This window comes from Fundulus heteroclitus, chromosome 22 (assembly GCF_011125445.2).
Source record: "Fundulus heteroclitus isolate FHET01 chromosome 22, MU-UCD_Fhet_4.1, whole genome shotgun sequence".
Taxonomy (NCBI): Eukaryota; Metazoa; Chordata; class Actinopteri; order Cyprinodontiformes; family Fundulidae; genus Fundulus; species Fundulus heteroclitus.
Window position 1 is genome coordinate 15,867,631 of NC_046382.1, and position 22,724 is coordinate 15,890,354.

A 22,724-nucleotide genomic window follows, 5' to 3' on the forward strand; every position below is an offset into this window, starting at 1 on the left:
TCAACAAATTCAAAACATATATTTTAAGTGCAGCCATGGCCATTTTATGCTGTTGCTTAGCGACCTATTTTTAGATACAGTACTCACAAACACTGAATTCAAACTCAACCCTTTATTCAACCAAATTTTTACCAAAACTACAAATTTTCAAAAAAAGAAAACATGTGCTCTCTGAACCCTTTGAAGGGGGCGGAGCTTGGTTCCTGGATATGTTTTTTATTGGTTGTGAGGATGTAATGACTGTAATATTAACCTACATGGCTAAACTGCATAAGGAAAGAAAACTTTTATTCTATTGAACTTTTTATTGACCAATTTTTTTATCATCGATATACGACTATCGATTGATAGATATCGTTATTTAATTATCGCCCAGCCCTACTATGCTTCAGTAATTCAAATATGACTCTCTACTGCTACTAATGTTGCAGGGGGTATATTTTCTTCTACATGTTTGACTTTGCAAACAGATTGTGCTGAGTAAATCAAAGCCAGTGGAGTTGCCAGTGCGCCTGTGTGGCAGGTACAGCATTGTGCAGCCATGTAGCAGCCCACTACTCCCAGCTGAGGCTTACCGCCGTTCCTCCTCTATTCAGCTGCGAAGACACCAAGCAGAAGTGGCACAAACCTAGGACCATGGTAACTAAACTTTTAATGACTCTTTCATCTAATAACTGGATATCGCTTTAAAGTAACGTGTTTTTGTTTGGATGCAGAGCATTAAACCTGGGCAAGTAAATGACATGGTTGTCCTGTCCGCCAGACCAAGAGAAAGAAAGCTTGTCAAGTATGTTTTACTATTAATACTGCACACACACACTTAAGAAATCCACTTGTGTCTGCTGCAAGAGAAGCACTTATCTGCTTTCACAAAACTAAATATATATATGCACCATGTGAAAAATCATTAGACCATCTTTATCATTAAAAACAATGGTCATGCAAGTACTAACTTGTGTGCATCATGTGACTAAAACAGACAGGAAAGAAAACACAGAATGCCTACAGGCTGAAAAACTGGGGAGTGAAAGCATTGGACTAGCAAGCCAGGGTCAACATACTTAAAACAGTCAAGTTGATATGGTAATCAAGTCATCCTTTTTTATTCAGCCCGCTGCGTGGAGTGTACCAGTACCATGGTCAGAGAAACAGACCCTCATTGTGATGGCACCTCAATGCTTGTCGCTTGTTACAGGTCTCCTAGGTTTTAAAGCCTCACTTTGCTTTTTTTTTTTTTTTCAAAGTTTTCTTGTTATGTTAGCCAAATAGCTCAATCAATGCTGCTACAAATTTATTTATATTTTTTTGCAGGGGTTCCCTTGTTGTGAGTCAATAAAGCTTGTCTCGATGGGGATAAGGGAGAGCTTATGACAGGGTTGAGCTTTGGTGGTTCCTGATCGTTTTAGCTAATTTCCTTTCTTCTGAGGGTCTCAGTTTGGGTCATATGGTTGAAAAATGGAAAATAGTTGGGTGTTCCTACAAGACAATTATCCTAAACGGATCAAAACTGGTTTTGGAAGGCTTACATTGTGCCTCTGAAATTGATTTCCCTGTGTGCCATTCATAACTACTGAACTGTTCTTAATATATGACTAAATATTTGTGTGGGTGTGTATAATTCCACTATAAATTCAGTATTCTGCAACCAACTCTTGTTTTTAAATGTTATTCTGCCCTGAAAAAAGTGTTATTTTATATTGCTATTTACAATGAGTGTATTTTAATTGGTGTGATTTTTTATATATATAAAAAATCACACAAATATATATATATATATATATATATATATATATATATATATATATATATATGGTGAGTGGTGCTGTATTGGCCGGGGGGTAGTTCTTGCTGTTGCAATTTTTTCATCATTCATTCATTTATATCAGTTGTTCACATTGTTTATTTGTTACTTGTAAAAAATAAATAAAAAATATTGGGTACCCCCAGCGGGTTGCGAACCTGCGACCTTTGGTGCACCAGTCCAACACCTAAACCACTGTACCAAAAAAAAGTGCCATGCTGAGGTCTGTATTTTTGCGAGGTCAACTGTGTCTAGGAAGTGGTTTTGAGAAGTGGTTTTTGGTTAATTTTGTCACCACGGTAACTTTAAATGGCGTCAAGTACAAAAAGCCCGCTTCACGGCGTCGAGACGAACGTTTTGATGTATAGTATGTGGGGGTAGACCCTACGGTTCGGCCTGTATTAACGGTGATGGACCCTTATTAGGTGCATAACATAAGGCCTCCGCCATGCATTTTCAATGCATAGGCGGGCGCCTAATCAGGTTTAAAAAAATACCGAAAAATTGTAGATTCTCTTCATTTGTTTTATTAAAAACCACTAAAAATAGGATCAATAATTTGAACATGATAAGCAAAGCATTGTAATAAGCATATGTACAAACAGGAAAACAAAGGCAAACAATTCATAAATACTCTTAAAACTTCGAAATGCTGATATGTTAGGAGCCGCTCGCTATTACATTACAGAAAGGAGTGAAATAAAATGCTTCTGTTCCTGAAAAAGCATAAAACAAACTCGCTTTTTACACAGGTCCACATCCATGCTGGTGGTTTGCTTTTTACACCCACATAAAAATTAGATAAACAGCACCATAGTCACTGACTCAAACTCAGATCAGATCTCCTGTTCAGAAGATCAAAATACACCAGCTGTGAGAGGGTATCCTCTTTACAGGTAATTGTATAAAAGCACCATTTCAATAAGCTTATGAAGTATAAGAAGCCATTAGAGGAAGTGTTAGGCATGCTTTAAACCTACATTTGTCTGCGTCAATTATTATGTTGGAATTGTATTTTAGTAATGCACAAAAGGGGTTGTATTTTTAAGCTTTTTTGATCATAATGCATTTATTGTTTATATTCAAATTCAGTTTTTAACTTCAACATGATAAACCTTTAAATGAATGTATGTTTGGACTCCAACCTTGTGCAAATACTCAGGAAAATGTAATCTACTGGGAAATTACACAAACCTTGACGCAACCCTGATTTTCACTTTTTACAGAGGAGTTGACTTATTTGTATAATTTTGTTTAACAGATCAATGTTACGGTGTTGTTTGTGACACCAGAAAATGTTGCAACACTGTAGGTCTGAGATGCTAATGGTTTTTCTATGAGGACTTTGAGACCAAGTGTTGAAACATTTTAAAATGAGTCTCTAAATCCACAATCAGATACAGTTACTGTGAAAAGTTTACATAAACTCTTCATTGTCATGAATGTCATCTTATATTGGGTCTTTAAGGATGTTTTTGAACAATTCTTTATCAGGGTGGATTGGTTACACAACTGAAAGCTTCAAGGAATTAAAAAAAACAAGAATTAGGTGAACAAGTTAGATTTTAATGTTTTTCCCCCAACCCTTGCATGGTCAAAATAACAAAGACTTAATATCTACATACTCCTGAGCAAAAATCTTGTTAAATAGTTGAACCTGGACTGCTTGGTTTTGTACTGGCTGGATATTTGACTACTCTCATTTGGTGGAATTATTTTAAATAAACTGGTTTGCTGACACCGACTTAGCTTTTGAGAGTACTCCACAAAATTTCAATACGTTTTATGTCTGGTCTGTCAGAATCCCGTCCAGAGGCCTGATTCCAAAACCTGTTTTTATGTATGTCTGAGATCATTGTCCTGTGAGAAAACCCAGTTCTATCACAGTTTCCACTTAGCTACTATGTCGCTGTACCACTTCTCGGGAACATTTAGCGAACCTTTCAAGCTATTTTTATTCTGTTAATAACCTATTGTGTTTGCTGTAATATAACGATTGCAAGTGGAAATAAATCTGGGAAGTGTGACCACAGCCGATGAGAAAGCAACACATTCTGGTGTCTAAAAATTATTTAGCTAGTATCGTGTGACGCAGAGTTAGCTGTGGATTCAGGGGATCGCTGGTGGCTTATCAGAATCAGCTTTATTTGCCAGGTGTGTGTACACATACGTGGAATTTGACTGGATTAAGTGTGTGCGTGTTTGTTGGATGGTGGTATTGATGGGCCCGACCAATTTCAAATGCGGTCCACGGGGAAATCCACAGTAAATCCAAACACATCAATCCAGTTCTTATTTTTGAAAATCAGTGAAGTTATGGCTGTAAAATCACTTCACTCTGAAACTCTGGCTGCTAAAACTCATTTAGAAGACCCATATTTAGATGACATTCATACCCATGATGAGTGTGTGTGAACTTTTCAGTGGAAGTGTAAATTCTAACCCTTCCGTCTACGTCCGTGTGGCCTCGCAGCCCACCCAGCGACACCTGTGGGGCCGCAGGGCGAGAACGTTTACGGTCAGCGTTCTGGTAAAGACGGCCCTGATCCAACACGCATCATCTCGACACCTCCCTCACATTCACACGTAGGAGCTCAGTTTCTGGGCTGCGAGTTGAACTCCTGGCAGATGTTGTGGATAATCTTGGGGACGTATTTGTAGAGGTTGTCGAATTCGTCTACGAAGAAGGAGTGCTCTTTGTCGGGGTCTGTGGCGATGTACTCCAGCTCATCCTGGGCGGCCCAGGCAATGCCGATGGAGTAGGCGATCACACCTGGAAATGGGAGGGAGAGGGGGTTAAAAACAAAAGACTTTGACGTGTATTTCTCAATGTTTTTGTGAGATTAAAGCCATTTTGCTTCAACCTTTAAAAGGAAGGTTATCACATGCAATTTAGCTTCTAAGGTGAAGGTGAGTTTTGCTTTTTCAAGTATTCCTACCCTTTAAATGTCTTTATATATTGTAACGTGAATTTTTTGTATTTGGTAGACCAATACAAAGTATTCCGTAATAATAAAGTGCCATATAAATAGTACATGGTTTACAACTTCTTGACATATGAGTGAATCTTCTCAGTGTTTTTGATCAGACTCCATCAATCATATCACAGAGAAAACTAAACCACATTAAGAAGAGAAATGTGTCAGAGCAGAAATATTCTATAGTTGTATATAATAACTATATGGGCAACAATGTACATTGAAAATTGTGGTTTTAATGTGGCAAAACGCTAAGTTGAATACAGTATGAATACATTAAGACACAAAAAGGCCAATGTAGTATACCCTGTTCGGGAAGAGCTCTCACCTTGGCGGTGGACAGCCAGCGCAGGCGCCCTGACGTCGTCATAAGAACGTCCGTCCGTGATAACGATCATGATCTTGCGTTTGTTGGGTTTGGACTTGCTGAAGAGCTGCTCGGCTGCGAAGGTAATGGCGGCCCCGGTGCTGGTCCCGCCGCTCCAGTAGTTGATGCGCTTGATGGCGTTAAGCAGCTCGGCCTTGTTGTTGTACTGCCCGAAGGCGAACTCCAGCCTCTGCTCATAGGTGTACTGCACGGCTCCCACCCGCGTGTCCGTGTCCGAGATCTCAAACTCCCGAGTGACGTTGGCCACAAACTGGAGAACCGTGCGGAAGTTACCCGTCCCCACGCTGCTGGAGCCGTCGATCACAAAGGCGATGTCGTTGGCGTTGAGGCAAGTCTTGCTGCACACCAGGCGGTCTGTGTCGCACACCCGCTTCACCAGCGGCTGCACCGCCTTTCTCAGAGCAAACCAGCTGTTCACAGGGAGGGAGTAGAAGCCGTTTGTCCGGCACACAGCCTGCGGAGTGAAACAGCCAACGGCGTGTCAGACGGTTGCAATGGAAACACAGACAAACCTGTGCAGCAGAACACCACCTTGTCGACAAAGTTGGCCTCGACTAGGTTTTGTTTCTCGTTCTCATCAGGGCCCTCGATGGTGACGAAGAAGATGTTGATGCCAGATTCTCGGGCAAGTCGAGAAGCCTCCTCCACCTTGTCCGTGGGCCAGCCGTCCACAAGCACCACGGCTACGTTGGGAGCGCCACCGCGGTTTCCATTGGCATCGCTGAAGTACTGCTTGTTGATGTAGGAGAGGGCCTTTCCTGTTTTAACACCAGAGGGCAACAGGGAGACAGTAAACCAGTGCTGCAATCCCTTACCAATGCCTGGTGAACTTTGTCACATCTTGTCATAACCACTACAATTGATTTATCAGGATTTTATGTGATCGACCAACACAAATTTGCGCACAATTGCAAAGTGCAAGGAAAACAATTAATTGTTTTCATAATTGTTTTGCATTTGTAAGAAGCCCCCCGAGTCACTTCTATGTAGAACAACCAATTACTGCAGCAAATGTTATAAGGTCTCTGGCAGGTTTGCTTGTCTTGATCAGTTTATATCCATTCCTCTTTGCAAAATAGCTCAATTTCAGTCAGACTGGATTGGGAGCTCTGTAGCCACAGGTTTTCGTCCTATGACTTGGCCACTCTAACACATGAACACGCTGTAATGTAACTGGATGTGTGTTTAGGCATGTTTTCATAATGTTTTCCTTCCCCCCTACTTTTTTTCAATCCACCTTCGCTGTCCTTTCCTAATAAGATCATCCCCCACAGCATGATGCAGCCAACCCAATGCGGTTGTACCATAGCCTTTCTATTCAGAGATGATGGATTGAACAGGTTATTGTGAGACACTCAAAGCTTGTTAAATAGTTTTATAACCCTGCCCTGCTTTAAACTTACCTCTAACATTATTTTTTGCAGTGGATTTTAAAGAGAATACATACAATTTTGTATTTAGAATTATGCACTTTGTGTTAGCTAGCTTGTCTCACAACATCCTGAAAAAAAATACATTCAGGTTTTTAGACTGTAACGTAATAAAATTTGAAAAAGTTCAACAAGAATGAATTAGCAAGGCACCATATTTCTAATTTGTGCACAGCTCTGTAGCTGAAATGAGATTATTTACGAAAAAGTGGAAGAAATCCTGCTGGAAAACAAGAGAACAGCTGTGTGTTCTGCACACAAATATCTCTCTGTAATAGAACATTGTCACAACCTGTATTTAGTTTGTCAATGTCTTGGTGGTCTTTACAATAGTAGGAGAGGTTCTGCTTTGGATTACAGAGCCTTTTACATTCACCCACACTGTTGTATGATTGTGGTCAAACCCAAAAAACCTGTATTTCTATCAGCAAGCGAAATTTAGCAGGTCCTAAAACGAAACAAACTGCAGCTCATGGATGCTGCCGCACCAAACCAAAGCAACAAAACAGTTCTTGCCTTTTAAGCGCTGAGCCCTGCAAGCTTGTAAAAAGGCAAACGTTTTCTGGTCAGAGCAGAAGAAAAACACGCCTTACTAGAAGGAGAACTGTAATTTAGCATGCTGGTCTCCCTGCAAATTTAGATTTAATTCTATCCCTCCATGTGAAAATGTGCCAGGGTAGTAAAAAACACGCGATAATTGCAACCCTTTCGCTTTCACACTTGAGTTTGTGAGTTTTCTGTCGCAGCTGGCAGCTACCAGTGGGGTCACTCACCCACGTTGGACAGGCCGCCCTTCTGGACGATCTTATCTATGGCCGACTTCACATCCCTGGAGCTGGAGTACGTTCTCAGACTGATCTCTGTCACAGGCTCGTCGCTTCAAACAAAAAAACAGTCGCTTTATTTTTTCTTCTCCAAAACTGGGACAACATCACAGAAAACGAAACGAGGAGGTTACCCGTATTGGATGATGCCCATCATTGGTCCAGCCATGCCAACGTTGATGACCTGAGCCACCTCAGCCAGAAAGTCCTTCTGGATCTTAAAGCGCCGCTTCCCAATGCTCCAGCTGCCATCCATCAGGAAGGCAAGATCGACCTTACAGTCTGGGGATGAAAAAACATGCAGTTACGCCACGTTTCATGGAGGTGGTTAAAATATTTTAATGTTTCTACAGAAATAAGGCTCATACTGAAGACGGGGAGAAGCAGATATTTAGCTTTGTGCTTCAATGGCATATCTTTGTTTTGAAAGTTTGCCGGCTTTTAAATATACCGGTATAATTCAGAATCCACTATCGATAAGGAAAGCCGCTCTGGCCCAAATTCAGTCAAACAAATCCAAACCGTAACAGGACATTTGCTCTCGTCTATCCGCAACACATTTTTTTAGGCAAACTTCTGTTTTGCCCATTTTGTCTGTAAAAGCAGAAGGCAGGCAGTAATATTCTTTATGAGGAGCGCTGGTTTTACCCTTGTCTCAGCGCCAAACTAACTATTGGTTTTCAGTTTGTCAGATGATACACTCACTGAGGGAGAGATTCTAGTCCCTAAAATATATATCCTGACTGCTCAGATTACTACACGTCCTACTCTTGAAGTTCGATTCAGCATTTTCTTCATTTTCAACATAAGTTATTTGATTGTGCTTATATAGATAGGTTGATTAACAGATTATATCTCCCTTGCGTTTCAATGGAAGACAAATTTAAAGAATGGGCCCGCATTGGCTTTCCATGCATCTGATACTTTAGTATATCTATAGTGACACCATATATACCCCACACAGGCAATACTGCTGTAGAACCTAATGTTATACCAATGAGTTGAGAATCACGTTAATCACATCTGCTTCAATGAAGAGTCTCTTCACATCAGCATGTTGAATGTTTGGAGTGGCTGAGGCGGCAAGGGACCTTAGCTTATTTTCCTATAAATTATGCAAATGGAGATCTGAACACGTGGGGGCATTCTTTAACTGAGTATAGAGCATTGAACTGTCATCCTCAGAAGGTCAGGTGATCAAATATGGGATGAAATAAAAGGAGACGGTGATGGCACAGGTAACATACCCCCTTCTGAAGGAGTATTCAGCTGTAAATTTGACACCATTCAGCTCAGTACACACATTATACAAGAATAGAAATACCTTTAGAATAGATATACCTTTAGAATAGATATACATTTACTGTCTCAAAATGGGGAAATTCAGGGCTTGTGTATAAATGATTCACAGCTGGAACCAGAAGTTTACATACCGCATGAAGCAATAATACGTGAGAAAGAACTCTTCCTGGTTTTACGGAGTGCATCCAAAGATTTTCTAAATCTCTGGTTTACATAAACTAAACGTGTGTAAATATTAGACCATTGAATCTATACTCCACATTAAACAGGGCCATCACTAATATCTAGACTTGTGTTTAAGATAAAGGCAGTCCAGCATCACTAACCAGACCAATCAGATGCTTTTTTTTTGGAAATTCTATTTATACTTGGGAAATGATTTACTAGTAGATGTAGTAGCGTGACAGAAAACCAACAGTCATGGCATGCATGCTGCATAGTTTGTTTAATTAAGCTGTTAATTGAAGTAACAACAGTCCTGTTGGTACTGTGTAACCAAATTATTGACAAGGGATCCCGGGAAAGTCCTGTTGTTGGAAAATTACTTGACAAAGGGTTACAGTTTTCCAAAAAAATAGACATTGACAAAAGAAAAAAATGTTGTTGCCAAATTGTTTTGTTGTTGGTTGTAGACAGTTTGTCAGACTTTTAAACACTGAATTCAAGCGATGGTACGCTCTGAATCAGGGGGGGGTCAGGCATAATGATCTGAGAATGTTTCCTGAACTGTTGTCAGGGATATTTATCCCATACCAGACATCAAGGCTCAGCTTGAACACATCAGCATACTTGAAGAGGTCATGGTTCATTATGCTGAAAAGAAACTGCCTTTAAAACGGATGGTTCAAATGACGGCATCTTGGTTTCCGACCAAGAAGATTAATGTTTTGGAGCGGTCGGCCCAATTCCGGCCCTTTAATCCAATAGAAAACTTGTGGGAAGGTATCAAACACACTGTTTCTGAGGGTAAACCAAAAAATGCAGAGAAACTGGGGAATGTAGTCCAATGGTCCTGAATTAGAGTAGCTGCTCGCTATAACTAGAAGCAGGTCGACTCCATGCAACACAGATGTGAAGGGCTTTTCACACACAGCGGATATACAACAATGTTAGTGCTGCGATTCACAGAAAAGCTACAATTTAAGCATTTTTTCTAATTTTTTTGAGTTAAGAAAATGCAGATGCACACTGCTGTTGTCTGAAATAGCTTTGCATTAAATTTTCAACGTTTCTGTAGATTTATTAAAAGAAAAGGTACATTTTCTTTATGTTTTGGTTTGAATGACTATGTACAGTCTTCTCAATGCATTTGCATGCATTGAAATTAAAGGTATCAAGACTTTGAGATTCTGATAAACTTGTCTGTTTTTCCCATCAGAAGAAGACAGATGTTGTAAAGTTTGCAAATAAAATGGATATTCATTTAATCGTATACTTCATAAACTTTCTGTTCTAAAAAAGAATAACCTGCATTAGCTACAGAAGCCCGATCCCAGCAGGGACCATTGGGGTAGAAAGGACTTTTCTTTAAAAGAAAATCCTCTGAATATGCAATCACTCCCAGGTATGCATACTTTAAGGTACTATATGCTTGTATATGAATTAAGCTGGATGCGTACCTGAGGCCTTGGTCACAGATATTTAGCACAACTCGCCAAATGAATAGAGTTCACAAATTAAAAGATGCAAATAGATTCACAAAGAGGAACATACTTGGATCTCCCTGTGGTGCAGGAAGTTCAGGTGCTCTGGGTGGTGGTTCTTGTTCTCTCATGCTAAACCCTAAAAAAAAAACAAGAAAACACTTTAAAAAAGAATTAGAAGTTTCTGGATTGCTTTGCTGCTTTGACTACCACTGAATCCTTGATCTTATCCTTTTTTTATCCTGGTTGTCTTCATGTGGGATGACAGAGGGGAAAACAATCAGTTTTACCTTTCATCACCCAGGAAAATGCACTTGGTCTTAGCCACGTAAATAAAACACTCTACTCACTAACAACAAAGAGCTCGAATGCCACTTTACAAAATTGCATTGAAAGTTTGCTGGAGTCCTCTTTTTAGTGATCCCAAATGTTTCCAGTCACAAACATCATGCCTTAAACCACCACGCCATTTGACTTTCTTTCCAACTCCCTTCAATTACAGGCCGGGCCAAAACCCAGAGTCTTTTCCTCGGATAGCTTGGGTTTGGATCGCACTTACTGGCAGAGCTCAGCGGGTACAGCCAAAGTGGCAAAAACGAGAAGCAGTGCAAGCGAACCTACCTGATTCATAAGGCTTAGCTTCTGGTTTCCAGGCATCTACTGGCTCCACTGCACGGATGACATCATACAAGCTACGCATTAGCACGTTAAAACTTCTAAACAGCTAAAAACTTCACAAACCGTCATTATTGGTCAGAAGCATTCAGCTAGTGCTGTGAAAAAATTTCACCCTTATTGATTTCTTTACTTTGCTTTTTAGGTCAAATTTAAATGTTTCAGATCATTAATCTTCTTATTTTTTTAAATATCAGATCAGTAAATACAAAATATAGTTTTTTTATTTATTATAGGGGGGAAAAAATCCAGACATTCTTACCCTATTAAAAAAAGTAATTACCCTTATTAAATCATTAAACAATTGTGATTTTATCAATAGCAATAAGAAGACTGTAATGATACGAAAGGTCTGGGTCTGCTTTACTGCTTCAGTACATGGGCCCTTGCCGTATTTTATGGAACCATTAATTCTTCTCCATAGCAGAAAATCCTGATAGAGAATTTCCGGCTGTCAGTTCATGCATTAAAGGTGACATATTATGCTTCTTTTAAATATTTAGGATAGGTCTATGGCCTATAGCAAACATTTTAGTTCTTGTTTTTTAAAGGCAGTCATCACTCAGCCCTCAGCAACAGAACCGCTAATAGCATTTGTTGTTGTTATACGCAGCATGCTAAGTCGCTCTGTCTAGTCGGCTACCATAATAACACTCTACACATAACATTTTTAACCGTTCATCAAACGCTACAATAAGGGACATGTCTGGGGACAGCATTTGTCATGGACAGGTCATCCAAAATTGGGACAAGAGGGACAGAACATTTCTGCAGTAGAAGTATTTTGGTAGATCCTGCCATGTAGAAGCGTACTTGGTTATGCAGCAGGACAATGATCCAAATCACACCACAAAGTCTTTTTGTGAATGACTCTAAAAAACTAAATTAAGATTTTGAAGAGATCTGGTCAATGTCTGAACTTTAATCCAATTAAAACGTTGTGGGTTGTCTTCAAACAGGCACTTCATGGTCAAAAATCCTGCAGTGTAGCTGAATTAAAACGAGTGGGCCAGAATTCCTCCACAGGGATGTAGAGGACAGCCAGTTCACACTGAATGGTAGTTGTTGGTCCTAGTAGCAAAACCAGTTTTTACTTTTCATACAAGCTGGTTTGGATGGCTTTTTTTATTAGTTTTTTTGCTCAATAGATAAATAGTTTAAAAACTGCATTTTGCATATACTCTGCTGATATTTATCTTATGTTAAAATTGTTTTCATTATCTGACATACTCCATTGTAACAAAAAAAGCAAAAACAAAAGAAATCTATAAGGGGCAAATACTTTTTTTCACATCTTCTTAAAACAAAGTTTCAACAGTGTTCTTTACAAGTGATGTATCTTTATCTTTATGTATCTTTAACGCCAGCCTGCATGTCCACAGTGGTTGCTCACCTTTAGCATGGGGTAAATCCAGGGGCATTTTATGGCTGCCATCTAAGTCAGTGGATCGAGGGGCTAAAAATAAAAACATCGAATAAGAACAAACTGACCAAAGAAAACGCCAACACTGTGGCAGAAAAGCCTGCATTGCAACCTACTCTCTTTAAATGTTTGTGTTTTTATGGTGGATGCTCCAAATGGCTTCCAGACCTCAGATTTGAATGCCAACCTGTGTCTCCCAAAAATGTCTGAAATGAGATTTCAGGATGCTTGCTGCCCTTTTGTGTCTTGTCAGCTCGCCATATTGCAAACGGGTTCTATTGTTAAATGTGAAGGCATGCAAGTAAAACAAATAAAATGTGGTTTCCTTTCACTGCGCTGTTTAGGTATTTTAGCTTTTCACTTTCATGTGGATTCAATCGGAAATTGGCCCGACTGTAATATTTGTGTATTGTGCGGAAACAAGAAAAGAAATGGGGAAACAGCCAACCTGGCTCTGTTTATATTCTGAATTAAATACAAAGGAGAGATGGAATAGAGTCCAAGTACCAGAAGCTGTGCCTGAATAAAAGACGACAAACTTATTTTACAGTTACAAAGCTTGCAAAGATATTCATACCCCTTGAATCTTTCCATTTTTTGTTACATCACAACCACAAACTTCTGTGAATGTGTTTGGGATTTCATATAGACCAACAAAGCAGTTATATAATTGTTATTTAGAAGAAAAAAATTACCTTATTTTTCCAAAAATTTCATTTTATAAACTGATGTATGCAATTTTTCCCATTCACTTGGATACCCAGAAATTAAATCAAGGTCAGTTGCATTTATACTGAGACTAAATCACACACCAGTTGGCTTTACAGTGTTGAAGTGTAGGTTGCCCTGGTTTCTATTTAAGGGTATCTAAATACATATACACCATACTTTTCAGGTTTGTATTGGGGGTGGGGAGAAACTTTGAATACATGTATAAATTTTATTTAAGCACCCTGTGCATTTGTGTTCAGCACTCCTGAATGAATAGATGCAGGATAGTCTTTTGCTGTATTACAACTATACGTCTTTGAGGGTGTGCATCTACCAGCTTTGCTAATGTTTATTCACAAAATCAATCAGTGTCACTAAATGGAGGTTGTCTGTAAACAATGATGTTAAAAGGAGTAATAAGTTAGATATTTACTGTAAAATCAACCCAAATCATTCTCATTCGTCACCTAGGAAGGAAGTAGCATCCCCTATAAACAATCGGTCCTCTCCATCAACAATGTCTTAGTCAAGTTTTTCTCCTGTCAAACCTAGAGGTACAATGCGGAACTACTTTGGTTCATAGATTAGCTCGTGTTTACTTCCTTCTTCCTGAACACCCTGAGAAAGTTCCCAGGGTTGTCAAAACGGAGCGCAGCATTTGATATTTAATCTTGGCAAAAAAGCAGCAGCCTGGTAACATGGAAGCCAGTAAGAGAAGCAGACCAGATAATACCATAATACCACAGAATACAGCATCATATCTGTCCTGTGTAAGTAAAAATTTAGCGGAGTTTCACAGCAACAACAGACCTTTGAGTAAATGGCTGGTCTCCTTGTGTGTGGTTCTGATTTGAACCACTGTGTCATTATTACTTATTGATCCTTTAAATCTTAATGCAGATTCTCAATTAGTCTGAACTTTGACTGGGTCATTTTAAGATGGGGAAAATGCTTTGATATAAGCTAGTCCACTGTGTTTTGCTGGTTTTTACAGGTCTTCTTCCAGGATTGTCCTGTCAGGGTTCTCATCAGAATTTTTCTTTTCAGTGTAATGGTAAATAATGGGGGAGCTCAAATCGACATTGGCCTGTTCGTCAAGCTAGCAACTGGTAGCATTAGCTTATGTTAGGGAGGTTTACGTCACTGATGCAGATACAGGAGCTTTACTGACCTTTTTATGTTGCTCTCAAACATCCGTGTCGCACTGTTAGCTTTACATGTAGCACCATTTAGTATTTTGTTTTTCTTGTCTGCCTGCCTGGAAAAGTTTCTCTGAACAAGGTTTTTGTGTTTATCTTGTCCAAAAAGAGGGTTGTGCAACCCTTTATGTTCTGGCTGTTCTCCACATGTCGGCAGACTTTAAAACTTCCAGCAGCAGCTCATTATTTGGGTCAGTTGTGCGGTTGCAGCGAGGGGTTGGGAGTGTGTGGCTGCTGCCAGAAGAAGTGCGAGAGTTTAGGCAGATGGGAATGGGTCAGTGGGGGAAACCCTGCAGAAAGGGAGTCCAGATGTCAGCCAAAGAGTGGTAAGTCAGTGTAACGGCCTGATTACAGCGTAACAGCCAATGGACATCACAACAGACATTTCAGCGTAACAGCCCATCACTGGCAAGAACCTTGCCTGTATATATATATCTCCATCCATTTTCCCATCATCTCTGACCCATTTCCTTGTCTCTACGGACAAGTATCATCCCCGCACCATGATTCTGTCACCACCATCTTTCTATGATGTGTTCAGGGTAATGTGCAGAGTTAGTTTTCCACCACACCTGCTACCTCCGACCTGTTCTGCACGTTCCTTGATGCTTTGCTTCCTAATATTGTCTGACAAACCTTAACAAAACACCTATATTTGTACTGATTAATTACAGAGATGTAGAATCTATTTGCAAATCATCCCTTCTGAACATAATTGGTTGCACTGAGTTTTATTTAGCGGGTATCAAAGTAAAAGGGGCTTGCAATAAAATCCTAATAAATATCCTTCATTTTATGGTTATATTGTCACAGAAGGTGGAAAAAGTCCAAGGGTATGAATACTTTGCAAGGCACTGTACATGTATGTAATCCCAACCCATTTATTGAAAATCTACAACCTGAAGATGTGTTAGTGCCCAACAAATAGAAATGCATCAACACTTACGGTATGGTCCAAAGCTATAAAGCCATCGTTCATATTCTGAGATATCAGGCCTGAGATCCCGAGCTAGAGGAGGACGGTATGAAACCCGTTAGTATGGAGGACACCTCAGAGGGAAAAGCACATGTTTTCATGGTTGCAATCGGTCGGAAATCCTTTCCGACTAATCCCAGACCAGTGAAAACAACGGCTTTTTTTGCACAATTATCACCCCAGAGTACATCACTGTCACATGCATCAATATCCTGCCCCCATTCTCCTTTTTTGCACTTCAAAGAATCCCTCATATGGCAGGCAGATGGCATGTAAACACAGAGATTCCTTGCATCTACGTACTTACACATGGAGCCAATTCAACACATACATGGTCAGCAGATACTGAACTGTGCCAGTCACACGAGCGTGCTGTGTTTACAAATGCAGCACAGCTGGATGTGGGGTGTGGTAAAGTGGTAGAGTAAAGGGTGCCAAAGATCCAGCATTCTAGCGTAACGGGGGTGCATGTACTTACCTGGAATCTCAGGTGTGTCCGTCTCACTCCATGCATATCCTGAGTCTGGAACTGCATAACTAACATCTAAGTGTACAGCAGAGAACATTGACGTGTCAGCAACTTCTAGGGCTATATCCAGAATGCTTACGTAACTCTGGATATGTCCTCTAGCTTGTTTGCAAGATGTCAAAGCATACTGCATTCAAATGTAAAAAAAAAAAAACAGCAACATTTATTCAGTCTTTGTTGAAGGATTACACTTTGCTACCTGCAGGTCGTCGTGCTCCTGGGAACCAATCAGGGCGAGGGTAAGAAGAAGGTGGCCAGTCCCTTCTGGGGAAAGCTGTGCATGGTGGAAATTAGAAAGCTGTTTTGAGGACAAGCGTTAGGGAGGAGCTTACCTGTGATCTCCACCAAAGTGAGATTTACAAGAGTATGCACCAGATGTTCAGCACAGCACTAAACAAACAGTAAGCATTCAGATGTTTGATGACTGAGTGACCAGCTGTTGTTTTAGTGGCATCTTTTTGTTTTCTTTCTACCTTTTTGGGGTAGAAGAAAGAAAGAAGCTTAAATATGTAATATTTTGTTTTATTTCATAGTGGACGTAACAAACCAGAGCTAACTTTTTGCACACATTGAGCTGCATTCTCCAAGACCCTTCAAAATACCCATGGTGGACTCTTAGATTTAGCCAAAACAAACTCTTAATCCAGTGTTCAAAATATGAATGTCCTTATGACCCCGAAATGTCTTGCCTGAATTTCCTTGAATACATGTCAGAGTTTCTCATATGAACAATCCTGTTTAGCTGATTTATAAATTTAGGAAAGCCTTTAAAAATAAATCATGATTAGTTAACTTTAAGTAGTGATTGTTGTGCTTTTATTCAGTTGAATAATTACATGTTATGAATTTTGAAAGTGAAACAGCTTCCAGGCATGAGATAATATCTACAGTGCTAATTTATTTGGTGCTTAGCACTGTTGCTTTGCAGCAAGAAGGTCTCCAAGTTCAGTTCACGGCTAGGGCCTTTCTGCATGAAGTCAAAATGTTCTCTCTGTGCATGCATGGGCTCTCTTGGTACCCTGGCTTTCTCCTACAGTCAAGAAATGTGCACGTTAGTTTAATTGGTCACTCTAAATTGCACTTATGAGCATTAAGGTACATCTGTGTCCATATAGTCGTTGGTCTCCTCTGTCCTTGCCCCATGATTGGCAACCTGTCCAGGGTGTGCCTCACCTCCTGCTCAGTGACTGTTGGAGATAGACGTCTGCATATTATATTATGTTCTCTCCTAAGTCCATAAAATGAGGTAGAAAAAGTAAAAGATCGAATCTTTCTTGTTGGCAGACTAGTGCGACATTGTCATGTTTCCCAGAGTTTGCTTTCTGATTGGCTGATTTGGCCCTTGTGACAACTCCTTTCCCAGAAGCTGTCAAGCTCACAGTGCAGCTAAGTTCTGATAGTCGGAGAGAAACAGAACAAAACAGCATGCAATGAGCTTTACTGGGCCAAGGCTTGAACACCTTCTTGAGATTTGGTTGAGTTAAATGTTTGTGCTTGCTTTAGTATGCTTTCTTTTATTTTTAATATATTTCTTTGCTTGGAAATGTTCTGTTTTTTCTCCTCTGAAACACTTGCTGACTTCCTTGTACAGCCTTGTTTATGTTTGCCTCCATATTCGTCCCAGAAGGATTCAAGGAGGAAAAGCATCTAAACATCTACCAACCAAGCTCAAACAAAGTAGCCGCTGCCTCCTGCCTTAGAACGACGCTTAGGCTGGTTCAAAACGCTGTTGTGTCGAGATTTTCCCGGTAAGCCAAGTTTGAAGACGGGCTTTGGAACCGCAGTTCAAGAGACTCAATCTGGTTCATTGAAAGGTGACACAAGAAGATTTACAGTAAGTTGTTCAGTTTCTTCTACTTTGACGGTTTTCTGGTGCCGGGAAATTTGACGTTGAGACTTTTATTTCCTCCAGATTGTTTTTGCTCTGCTGAGATTAAGGTTAAATATAACAATTGAGAATTTCCGGCCAGGAAACACGTTTGTGTGTTTATTTTTGCGTATCTTTCGTCTTTGCGTATCTTGATTAAGTGAATAGGAATCAAACCTTAGTGTGATTAATAACAAATATATTCCTTGATTATATGTAATTAATTTGATTGGTGGAATAAATATAAAACTGAGAAATATATAGAATCTCTGTTTCTTCCGTCAGATAGAGTTTTGGACTAATAATATTTACATAATTTAAAATAGTTCAATTTAATCACATGAGGCACTTTGCTGCTTATTTTTGTAGGACCTGGTCACACAAATGTAAACTTTAATGGGCATACACAGATTATCTGGATATATTATCGATAAGTCAAGGCCAAACAGTAAAAAAACAGAAAAGCAAAGCTCCTTCTATCACAACTGAATGACCGATGACTACACACTTCGGCTAAATCCCCTCGCAGGAGGACAGGCCGCTTGCACAAACACACAGCGTCTGCTTTGAGGTTCCCATACAGCGACGGCCTCTGTTTGCAGAGGTGACCCGGGACAGCGCAGCCAGCAGTCCACTGAAGCGTGGACGTATTATTACGGACCCCTAATGTCAAACCAGGGACAGTTTAGATAGCAGGCAGAGATAAAGCTAATCCGCTGCTGGTCAAAGACCCGGTGCAACGCCACAGCCACTGCTGTTGATTTTTGTTTTCTATTAAAAGCGCTGCTTTAAAGGATCTAGTGCAACTCCCTCAATCATTACCATTTCAGTGATCCCCGAGGTCATAAGATGAGGATCCTCGCCGTGGCCTTGAGCTTATTATACGTCTACAGAATGAGCATCATGTGTTTGGAAGTGATTTAATGTGCAGAGCTGCTAAAAGCCATAATCCAAAACACCTCCAGCACCTTAATTAAACATTTGTGCCTCTTAATTTGCAACCCCAGACCTAAATGCATTTTGGAGGGGTTTTATATGATAGATCAGCAAAAAGTATATTGTAATTGTGTGGTGGAACAAAACTAATGCATGTTTTTCAAACGTTTTTGCAAATACTTTATGAAAAGTCTACCTTTATATTCAGCCCCACTAAGTTGCTGTAATTACATCAGCAAGTAGGCGACTATGGCTTAATGGGTAGAGCACTTGTCTTGAAATTGGAAGGTTGTGGGTTTGATTCTAGCCTCCCCTGCCACATGTTGCTATGCCCTTGGGCAAGGCACTTGACAACCCCAAGTTGCCCACAGATGTATGAATGTGAGGGCGATGGGTGAATATGGCTATATTGTAAAGTAGCTATATAAGCTTAGTCCATTTACCATTTTACCAAGTGTTTTGGAGCATGTCTCCACCAGCGTTGCACATCTTTACACTGAAGTATTTTAATTCACTTTAGTGTTTGAATTTACTTTGCAGTTCAGTCAGACTGAGTGGAAAGCTTATGTGAGCGTCAATTTGTGTCGTCATGCCACATATTCTTAATTAAAAGTGGGTCTGGGCTTTGACTGGGCCAAGAATATACCCTGAGCTGAACCATGCCTCTGTTGCGCTGACTGTATGTTTAGGGTCGCTTTCCTGCCGGTAAGATAACCTCTGCCCCAGTCTCATGTAGCCTGAAGCGTGTACTATTATATTTCACTTCAGGGGCGTCATCAGGGTGATGTGGAGAGTTTAGTTTTCCAACACAAATATACTTTTGAATGCTGGACAAAAACGGGTAATTGAACAATACTCCTAAAGATTATACACGGACAAAAGACAGTTAGTTGCACTGGGTTTCATTTAGGGTTATCATAGTAGGGAAAATATTTAATTTAAGTAAATATCTTAACATGTATGCTTCCTCCCCACTTCATAGTCATTTGCTATTTTGTGTTTGTCTATCGCAAGAATGGATTGTTTGTTGTTGCAACCTGTAAAGCTCATTGGGTATAGATACCTTTCTAGAGGCTGTAGCTATTACTAAAATATTTCCATGCGTATTTTTGACTGTCACACTGACATGTTTCATAATAAACGCCAGACTAATTTTAGATCATAACTTAAACCAATCAAACCTAACATCTGTTTTTAAGCCGCAAGGTGCCAAAGTTACAGAGACATTTTTTTTTAGCTCATAACTCAGAAACTGAAGTGCCAAAAGTCAGAAAAGCATCCATCTTGGAAACTCCAGAGGCACCGCTCAACTTCACCTTTAAACTATGACTTCCACCTGAAGGGACGGCCTCACGGGATAACTACTTTCTTTTGTAAATCACGTTATCCCCAGATCTGAATAGCTGTTTCCTGCACAGATCAAGAGCTCAGCAGCAAAGGTTTTTGCCAAAAAAGAGAACTCGGTTTACCCTGCTCTTCATAAATCAGATCCTACAATCAGCTGTCATTTAAACAGATATAGGCTTGTCTAATTTTAGGGGAATCATGGTTTTGCATTCCCCAGAAGGAAAAACAGAAGCACATTCCTCAGTGGGCCACACCTTGGCTGGTTTGTGGAGATTTTGAGAGATTGGACCCATATGCTGCAACGGTTACAGCCCGGCTGCACAACTGGGCCACTTGGCGCCGCTTCTTTCATCTCTCTGAAGCCTCTCTGCCAACGTTCGCAAGTGTAACAACTACCAGCTATTTTAAATGACTTTAATGGCCATAATCCTGCTGCTCTCATTGGTTATAAAAGTATAAATCAGCCTCGTTACTTCCACTTGAAGCACAAATTACACGCTGACAGTGATTTAAAGCAGCAATCAAAAGATTTCTGAGCTTTATGATAACATTTTTTTTAGATCATTTCCATAGAAAATCTTAACAGTGTAAAAAAATACAACTATTTAAAATTGATTTAGCTCATTGCTAATGGGCTACAGGAAATAAAAGAAAGAATTCCTACTTGACTGATAAAGTTAAACAAAAGTGTAAACTTCTTGTTGGCTGAGCCTTATAGTGTAAAATTTGTTATTTTTGTTAAGAAATATGCTGATTAAAATCCTTAAAATCATGACCTATCTTTTTAATTCTCATATGTGAGAAGTTAAGGTTATTTTGATGATATAATTTGGAGTTCTAATACCAAAAATGAAAAATTCTGCCTCCCTACATGGACCTGTTTCTGGGGTAAATGTCTACCGTAGGGATTTGTCTTCAACTTGGTAAGTGAAACAGAAAAGCCGCGAGGCAATAAAGATCCCAACAAACCACCGTTGTTCCTGTGGTGGAGACGCTGCTTAAAGGTTGCCGGTTCCCCTCTTGCATCAGGAAATTTTATTGACGTGCAACTCTGTCAAAAAAATGTCCTTAACTAAAACAAACTGTATGCAGAGAACTGTTTTGCACAAAGCATTTTGAAAAATATAACCATTCAACTGGATAAATGCAGTTTTACATTCATATTATTGACACTAGTCAAGACTTAGACTGGTTAAACCTTCCTGATCCGTTTTGTTTTACTCCTCATTTTAGTCCAGAGCGGCTACAGAGTTGAGGGTCATAAAAACATAATTTTGAGGCTTTGTTGTTTTGGCTGAACTAAATGTTCGCCTCAGCTGGTCAGCTGAGCGGAGCAAGAGGGCAAAGAGTATTTGGAGATTAAAAGTCAGAATCCAAAGGCTGGTTAAGACAACAGATTGCATGAGATAGTAACACAGCAATGACGGAGCAGGTTTATCATCAAGCGCTCATTCAATTTAAGATGGATCTTGAGAATATGGTGGATTCATCCTTTAGGTGTATTGACACATCCTGATTTTTTGATGTCTGCACCAATAAAATCTAAGCATCTGCTTGAATTTTGGGCACACTTTGATGTCCCAAAGAAGTTAATATTTGTCCTGCTTTGTAGACATTTTCACCAAGCGCTTTTGTAACCTGTCTGACCTGACTCCTGTTCGGAGGCTGACCAGAAACTCACCAGAGTTCGACTGGCTGGTTGTCGCCGTCCGCTCGGGTGGAGCCCTGTTGAAAGCTGTTTGCAGCGGAGAGAAAAGCGCAGATAGGAGAAGAGAAGAAAATAAAGGGGAGAGGAAGAAGGGCAAAGCAGAGTTTCAGTTCTGGGCCTCAAATGCAGCCCAGCTGTTTTGCTTTGATGAAGGTTAAAGGCTTTTTTTTTTCTCTCTTCTTCTCCACAGCATGCTATCAAAAACAAAAGGATGTACGATGGGCGTTTTTACGAGCGCTAACTCTGCTTCATTTGCCTCTTTTCATCTCGTAAAAATGAAAATATGACTGGGAGGATGCTCCTGATGACAGAAAACAGCAGTTTTGTGGAGAGGAATGTAAGCCGGGACGCTCGGTGGATGGTGAGACCCTGGGGGTGAAGATATCAGGGGCTGGTGGGTGTGAAGAGCGAGGTCAGACGTACAGCAGTCTGCTGACGCTGACCTGCATTCCTTCTGTCTACCCCACCATCCTTACCTGTTGCTTTTTTGTTTTTTTTTTATCGTGGGTGTGTAAGCGTGCTAATGTGTAGGCTGACCTGGGCCGACTGGAGGGGAAGGTTGCCTCCTGATGGCTGAGCCCGCCTCCGGCCGGCGCACACCTTGGACCAAGATTAGAAGGAAGAAGTTTTTCAAACTAGCAAAACTATTGCTGACTTTATCTATGCTGACATTTAAATGAAGTACAAGTTCTATTGATTGTCTGTAAACTGTGTTGATTTACACTCCCCCTGGAAGTTCAGGATGTTACCCAAATCAGAGGATTGTACCAGCATCTAAATATCAGCACAGATTTAAAATACAGCACCTTCCACGCGTATCGCCACCTCTGGTAAAGATGTGTAAAGACCCTTAAGATAGATAAGTATTTTATTCTGTAGCACTCTTTTCGGCTCACCTCAGAGGTTTCTTTACTATTTAACTCTAATTACTGATGTGGGGGTGACTGTGGCTCAGTAAATGGAGCAGTCAATGTGCCCCTGGGCAAG

General features: G+C 40.2%; 1 protein-coding gene across 3 annotated transcripts in view; it reads right to left on the reverse strand.

The window, feature by feature from the left end:
- Positions 1 to 4,029: 4,029 nt before the first annotated feature.
- vit (vitrin) overlaps positions 4,030 to 22,724 on the reverse strand; it is a 34,929-nt gene continuing 16,234 nt past the window's right edge. For 2 of the 3 annotated variants that reach the window (XM_021322713.2, XM_021322716.2), the window contains 13 exons: positions 22,275 to 22,337; positions 21,711 to 21,764; positions 16,079 to 16,153; positions 15,829 to 15,894; positions 15,321 to 15,383; positions 12,435 to 12,497; positions 10,988 to 11,035; positions 10,437 to 10,505; positions 7,556 to 7,703; positions 7,371 to 7,474; positions 5,699 to 5,925; positions 5,108 to 5,621; positions 4,030 to 4,574 (listed from right to left, as the gene is read on the reverse strand). In XM_021322713.2, the coding sequence (XP_021178388.2) occupies positions 4,396 to 4,574; positions 5,108 to 5,621; positions 5,699 to 5,925; positions 7,371 to 7,474; positions 7,556 to 7,703; positions 10,437 to 10,505; positions 10,988 to 11,035; positions 12,435 to 12,497; positions 15,321 to 15,383; positions 15,829 to 15,894; positions 16,079 to 16,153; positions 21,711 to 21,764; positions 22,275 to 22,337 (1,673 nt within the window). In that variant the 3' untranslated portion in view covers positions 4,030 to 4,395. The remainder of the gene's footprint in view (positions 4,575 to 5,107; positions 5,622 to 5,698; positions 5,926 to 7,370; positions 7,475 to 7,555; positions 7,704 to 10,436; positions 10,506 to 10,987; positions 11,036 to 12,434; positions 12,498 to 15,320; positions 15,384 to 15,828; positions 15,895 to 16,078; positions 16,154 to 21,710; positions 21,765 to 22,274; positions 22,338 to 22,724) is intronic. The other variant, XM_021322714.2, reaches the window with a different exon arrangement.